The 7207-nt window shown below is 42.4% G+C and overlaps 1 protein-coding gene across 1 annotated transcript; it reads left to right on the plus strand.

Annotated features, from left to right (window-relative positions):
- The first annotated feature begins 5140 nt into the window (after positions 1-5140).
- Positions 5141-6924, plus strand: LOC148214015 (vomeronasal type-2 receptor 26-like). Its single transcript, XM_088128856.1, has 2 exons — positions 5141-5147; positions 6029-6924. Exons 1-2 carry the CDS (start codon positions 5141-5143, stop codon positions 6922-6924), a joined length of 903 nt encoding a protein of 300 aa, XP_087984982.1.
- Positions 6925-7207: the final 283 nt, after the last annotated feature.

A 7207-nucleotide genomic window follows, 5' to 3' on the forward strand; every position in this document is an offset into this window, starting at 1 on the left:
CCACAAATCAAGACCATGTAAATTGGTGGATAACCTAGAAGAAACTATTTCTTCTGCTACTGGATTGTATGCAGACATTTTCTTAGAGAAGTATGGGGCTAAGTTCTTCCCTCTCAGTCACTCAAAGTTTCTGCACCTTCCCGTTGACTCATTCAGAGTTCAGAGAGGTGGTGTCTCCCCTTCTTGCCATAATCCAAATCATAATGATTGATTTGTTCCCCTGGTGCTTAATCTCCAGAGAGTTTTCTGTGCACTTTCAGAAGATTTGACAGCAAGTTGTCAATAACATGTTTTCACCTCAATACCACACTAAAGCTTTGTTAGCTGAGGTCATGGCATCGGAAAGACCTGGGTGCATAAAGGGTCTGGAGAAAGAGACAGCCTTTGGGGTGTCTTTAAGGGCAGTCAGAGGCTGTGTTTAGTCCCCACCCTTTGAGATGTGGAGCCTCAGCAAGACTTTATTGTCTGGCTAAGGAAAGCCCCTGAAGCTTCTGTCTCAGAAGAGGACTTTGCTTTCTTCTACCTTTTCTTTGTGATCTTTGTTCAAAGTCGACACAGTGCTGGAGGCTCAGTCAGGAACACAAGTCATGTTGTTGGTGCTTCTGCTGCTTCTGTGGCCCCAGGCAGTCTGTGGGACACTCAAGGCCAAATGCCTCCTGACTCTGAAGAGGGATGAGGTGGACCCACAGAATCATTACAGGCCAGGAGACCTTTCCATTGGTGGCATCATCTCTGCAACCAGGACTAGGTTTCAACTGTTAAGCTTCCACACAAGTCCTTCAAGTCAATTATCTGGGTAAGTCAATCTTCCTGCACTGCATTATAGCCACCCTCCTATCTTATGAGGCATTGTCCTCTTGATCTCCTACTTCTGCTATCTTTCATTCACATCTCAATTTCCTTGACATCCTCTAAGCAGAGCTAGACTGTGGATGAAGAAGAGAGAGTGGTTGCTCCTTGCTACTCCTCCCATGTCCCCTAAAGAGGTCAAGATGGACAGAAAAATGCAGGAGTGCTGTATTTTTTCTTTTTGTTGAAAATGAGATAACCTCCACATTCTTTTTTCTGGACCAAAATTCACTGATAGTATTCAGGAATCACAAAGCCGAATGTATTAGTCAATGGATTTCCAAAAGTCTATGAGTCCCAATTTCAATTGATGCCAGGTACCCTAATCTTATAATGATTTCAATGTAAGATAAGTCTCCAAAGGACTTCAAAATCAAAACATGTCCAGAAATTGATAACATAGTGGCTTTGTTAACAATCACGGCTGCTAATTGTATGTATGTGTCTGTATGTGTCTGAGTGTGGGCCTGTCAATATTCTTAGCAATACTGTAAACCATTCAGAGGAACTCTTGGCCTTCAATAGGTTAGAAGCATTAAAAAAGGTTAAATAAAATGTTTTAATAAATTTATACTTCCAGGATACAAATGACAGAATACTGGAAAATCCTATCCTTCCTTTTTGCCACCCAGGAGATCAATCAGGATTCCCACCTCTTACCCAACATCACTCTGGGTTACAATATCTGTGACAATTATTTCAATGCACAAATGACTTCAGATGCTTTGCTGGACCTGCTTTCAGATGGGGAGGCCAGTGTCCCCAACTACAGCTGTGGAAGGCAGAGACACACAGTGGCGGTTCTCGAAGGGGCTGAGACTGGCATCTCCATCCAGATTTCGACCATGTTGGGCTCCTACAAAATCCCCCAGGTGTGTCTTTGCTGGGAAGATAATTTTAGTCATGTGGCTTTCAATCAAAATTCCTCATTTGTAAATAAAGAGCAGCATTTGATCATGGAGGTGGTAGGCATTAATTGTTCAGATTATCCAGTGGGAGGGAATCCCTCTGCCGTGGCCTCCGTCCAGGTTGGGGGACCTGCTAGTTACTGGGTACAGGGAAATTTCCTACTCAAGAAGCAGTTGGGGAGAGAATCAGTGTGTGAAACACTGAGTGAGTTGAGAAACCTTCTGTGTATGGAATGGCTTCTCCCTGTATTGGAGCCAGACTTATTATCATAACATTTGGGTGTTATGGGTGTCAAGTAAAATAGCATCTTCCTTCTTTCCTTTCCAGATCAATTATAGTTTTGTTACACAGATTCTGAGCGATAAAAGTCAGTTTCCTTTCTTCTACCCAATTCTCCCTGCTGAAGGAGTCCAGTACCCAGGGATGGTCAAGCTGCTGGTCCATTTCAGGTGGACCTTGGTGGGTCTTCTTGCTCCAGACACTGTTCAGGGGCAGAGGTTCACAAGGACGTTGACTTCCATGCTGATAAGGAATGGCATTTGTCCAGTTATATCACAGACCTTTTCCACTGTTATGGAGAAAGTGGTGATAGATCCTATTCCATACCAGAATTGGCGACAAGTGAATATCTTTCTTTATGGTGCAGAGGCTCAGTCAATCAATATGGGGATAATGATTATATGTAAAGTTCTGAAATACTTTAAGGAACGCAGCACAGGAAATGTCCTGATGACAACAATCCTGTGGGACTTATCTTTATATTTGAAGGAGTTGATCTTTCCTAGGCAAAGCATCCATAGCATTTTTTCCTTTCTTATGAAAACAAAGCAAACAGCAACATATGATTGGTCTCTGCAGTTTTACTCTGCCATGCAACGCTTGGTAGAGAAATCGTTTATGTGCTCATACACCAAGGATGCCTTTTCAGTGAAAGTCTGGAGACGGTGCAGGGAGAGAGAAGAACTGGAGCCTCTGAGGAAAGAGGAGATGGATCAGATCCTGTCTGTGGACAACTATTTCATTTACAACTCCATCTGGGCTGTGGCCCGAGCCTTACATGCAGCCTATTTATCCAGATCCAAGAGGACAAGGAACAAAGGGGGCAAGAACACTGAAGCCCCACGGATGAAGGCCTGGCAGGTATCTCTCCTGCAGTTGGGTATAAATTTTACAATTCTAAGAACTGAACAGCTATTCTAACAAATTAATTTTGAGAATAAAAAACACATTTTATTCCAACTTTCCATCTCTCTCCCTTTTGCATTTCCTTCACTCTTTTCCCCGCCCTGACAACATATTCTCCTTTAAATTGCTTTTCAAATACAGTATCTTCATGTCTTCACTGTCAAAATCTTCCCGACTTGACTTTCTTTCAGTAGAGGTTGGGAGGGAGAGAAACGTGGAGTGCTTGGTGTCAGCCCCTCGAGGGAGGACAGGCAAGAAACTGACCCTGAAGAGGTTCCAGGAACGCTCCTTGACTGGAAATGGGTATAAGAACAGAATCCTAAAAGCCGGTCAAAGCTTCTCTCTGTCCCATTTCACAGTATTTGTTTTTGTTGTACGTATTGAAATCGTTAAGTTAGTAGATATTACAATTCAAGTGTTTATAGATTGTCTCCAAATGAACTTGGGAAATGGATCTGAAACCTTCATTTTGGGTGTTCAGAGAGAAATCTTCAGTCTATCCACAGCACAAATGAAGTGGTTTTGCCATAGAACGTTGTAAGTTCTGTCTAAAGATACTTATATTCTCTTCCATTCCAGCTTCATTCCTTCTTTCAAACTCCTCAGTTTTACAATAATTCCATAGAAGGGGTGTATTTGGATGAGAATGGAGAGCTGGTAGCGGACCTGGATATTGTAAGCTGGGTGTATTCTATCAATAAATCCATTAGTAGAGTGAAATTTGGGAGTCTAAAAAGAGAACGATCCCTGGATTTCAAATTTAGGATCCACCACAATGCTACTGCAGAAATGGAAGAGCTGAACCAGGTGGGGAAAGTCTTTATTTCACTGTCTCTGAAGCTTTTGCTAACAGGACTGCCCTCTTCGGGAAGAGAGTATCTATGAAGGTCATCTAGAGAGGCAAAGTTTTCTTTGGTTAGATGTCCAGGTATCTAAAAGGAAACATATCCTTAATTTTTCAAGTAAAGTTGAACAGAGCTATTGTTCCCTCCCCCAACCCCCACATTTACTGGTTTTAATGGTTTTTTACTGTTCTTGTGAGGTTGTTAGCCCTGTGAGGTTGTCCAGGCAAAAAGCACATCCAGGAGTACTAACTCTTATCTTTATTGTAAGGTTACATTAGCTGAATCTTGCAAAACTGAAAGTATTTCTCTGCTCCTTTCCTTTTACTCTCTGGAAAACTAGGGAGAACCTCTTCTGAAACTTTTCCCACACCATCCCCCCTTCTGTAGGGTGAGACATCTTTTACATACTGGTTGTCCCATCTGCGGCACTTCGTCCCATCTTCTAAGATCATTCCCACATACCATTAAAGTGGTCCTCATTTAACAACCACTTGTTCAGCGGTTGTTTGAACTTGCGACAGTGTTGAACAAGTGGTAATTATGACTGGCCATGAGGTTCTGACCATTGCAGTGCCCTGCAGTCATGTGGATATGATTTCCAATTTTTCCTGCCAGCTTCCCACAAGCAAAGTCAAAGGGAAGCCAGCAGGAAGTCAGAAGTCACAATGACATGAGGTCCTCACTTAATAACCAACATGGTCCTTGCTTAATGATGGTAAGTGGGAACTGTCAGAACTGCTGTTGCTAAGCAGCATGGTCATGTGATGTTGTGCTTTATGACCGCATTACTTAGTGACAGAAATTCCGGTTCCAATTACCATTGTTAACCGAGGACTACCTGTACAGAGATACCTAGAATTATGGACTGTAAGATGGGAGGTCATATATCTCATAAGCAAATAAAGCATTTATTAGTCCTTTGCAAAGGGATGTAGATTTGAGCACAGGGGTAATACAATTTATTTCAATAAAGCAAAGAATCCATCCATTCTTTGCTTGTGTAATTTAGTATGAAAATTTAAATTCCAAACTAAAAATTGTAGTTTGTGGAAAATTAGAAGAAGAGATAAAGAGGGAAATAACATTCAGTCAAATCACTTTGATGAGCTCCAACTGTTTTACTTAGCAAAGATGGGCCTTAGACTGGAGATCCCCAATCCCTTCCCCTTTTGAACCTTTTCTGGACATAAATTCATGATTCATTTTCTGGATTTTTTCTTCTCTCTGCACAGCCCCTGCCTCCTTCCAGGTGTGTGGAAAGCTGTCGTGCTGGATTCAGAAAGGTGGCTCGGGAAGGGAAGCCCATCTGCTGCTACGACTGTCTTCCTTGTGCAGAAGGAACCATCTCCACCATGGAAGGTGGGTGACACCGGAGGAAAGGGGCAAACTTGTGGGGAAGACCATAGACCCAGACATTTTTCATGAAAGGATGTTTTGATTGGCATTTTTAAGTTTGGCTTTTTAAAGAAAAAATCTTTTAATATGTATAATTTATTTCATAGTAAAATATAAGTAATAAGCTTGGAGCTTAAACTGGGATAGGATGTTAAAAGATACTAGATGAATGAGGACTGGGCATTACTCTTCATCTGGCACAAACATGCTTCATATTTCAGTTTGCTATATACCTCTTTTCTGTGAACAGTCACAATTTCCAGTGTACCAGGACATAAAGACATTCATTGGGACTTACAAGAGGATCAGGTCTTCTTGCAATTGTTCATCTCTGAATTTCTATGGGCAACCAGAATAAATGGCTTCAAATTTCCCAAGAGAATGGTAAATGGTGGACCGACCTTCCTTCCTTCCTTCCTTCCTTCCTTCCTTCCTTCCTTCCTTCCTTCCTTCCTTCCTTCCTTCCTTCCTTCCTTCCTCCCCCCTCCCTCCCTCCTTCCTTCCTTCCTTCCTTCCTTCCTTCCTTCCTTCCTTCCTTCCTCCCCCCTCCCTCCCTCCCTCCCTCCCTCCCTCCCTCCCTCCCTCCCTCCCTCCCTCCTTCCTTCCTTCCTTCCTTCCTTCCTTCCTTCCTTCCTTCCTTCCTTCCTTCCTTCCTTCCCAAAGTGCATTGATGAAATGGTGACATTAAAAAAAGAAAAGTAAAATTAAGAACTTCTAGCTGGAGAGAAATGAAGAAGCATGCTGACTTCATCCACCCACAATCATTCACACCAACAATTTCACATAAGCAATGACTTTGATTGAAGAACATGCTTAATGGGAGATTTTACTCTTACTTTTTTCAGATGCAGAAAAATGCACCAAGTGTCCAGAAGATCAACATCCAAACACCAGTCGAGTTCACTGTATTCCCAAGATTAAAAACTACCTTTCTTATAAGGAAAATGTGGGAATCATCTTGGCTTCCATTGCCTTGTTCCTGTCTTTAACCACAGGCTTTGTCTTGGGAATCTTCCTTAAATTCCTGGAAACACCAATCGTCAAAGCCAACAACAGGGACATCTCTTACATCCTCCTTGTTTCCCTCCTGCTTTCCTTCTTAACCTCCTTCCTGTTCATTGGCGGGCCAACAAAACCAACCTGCCTTCTCCGACAAACAACCTTCAGCACCATCTTCTCAGCTGCCATTTCTTCAGTCTTAGCCAAAACGATCACAGTGGTGTTAGCCTTCTTGGCCACAAAACCAGGGAATAAAGTGCAGAGATGGCTGGGGAAGAGCTTGGCCAACTCCATCATCCTTTCTTGCTCTGGTGTCCAAGTTGTCATTTGTGGCATCTGGTTGGGAACTTCTCCTCCATTCCCTGACTCTGACATGCATTCCCAGTCTGGAGAGATCATCCTGCAATGCAATGAAGGATCTGTTGCCATATTTTATATAGCTCTTGGCTACATGGGCTTCCTGTCCACCATCTGTTTCACAGTGGCTTTCCTGGCCAGGAATCTGCCTGGGGCCTTCAATGAAGCCAAGCTGATCACCTTCAGCATGCTGGTTTTCTGCAGCGTCTGGGTCTCCTTCGTGCCCACCTACCTGAGCACCAAGGGCAAGTACATGGTGGCTGTGCAGGTCTTCTCCATCTTGGCCTCCAGTGCTGGCTTTCTGGGCTTCATCTTTTTCCCCAAATGCTACATTATTTTCCTAAGACCAGATCTGAATACAAAAGTACATGTGATATCAAAATAAGAATAAAATAAATTTTGGGTAGGTGGTTCCCCAAAATATCAGATACTAATTCCAAAAAATAGCATTTGACACTTCAACATTCTTTTAGAAAAAATTAAAAAGCACCAAGTTCTTTTTTTTCCCAACTCTATTATCTTTTTGAGAGGTAGAAATTGATGAATACTTTTTAATAAATATGTTTTCTCTTATCTTTTTGCTGCTGAGTGTATAGAAAAGTGGGCGAGTGTGAATGCTTAAGGTGAACAGATAGTGACAGGAGGTTCCAGTTTATGTATGCTCCAAA

The sequence above is a fragment of the Python bivittatus genome, unplaced genomic scaffold, assembly GCF_059951505.1.
Source record: "Python bivittatus isolate LINGU-HERP-01145 unplaced genomic scaffold, Pbiv_v1 ctg000820_np1212, whole genome shotgun sequence".
Classification (NCBI taxonomy): domain Eukaryota; kingdom Metazoa; phylum Chordata; class Lepidosauria; order Squamata; family Pythonidae; genus Python; species Python bivittatus.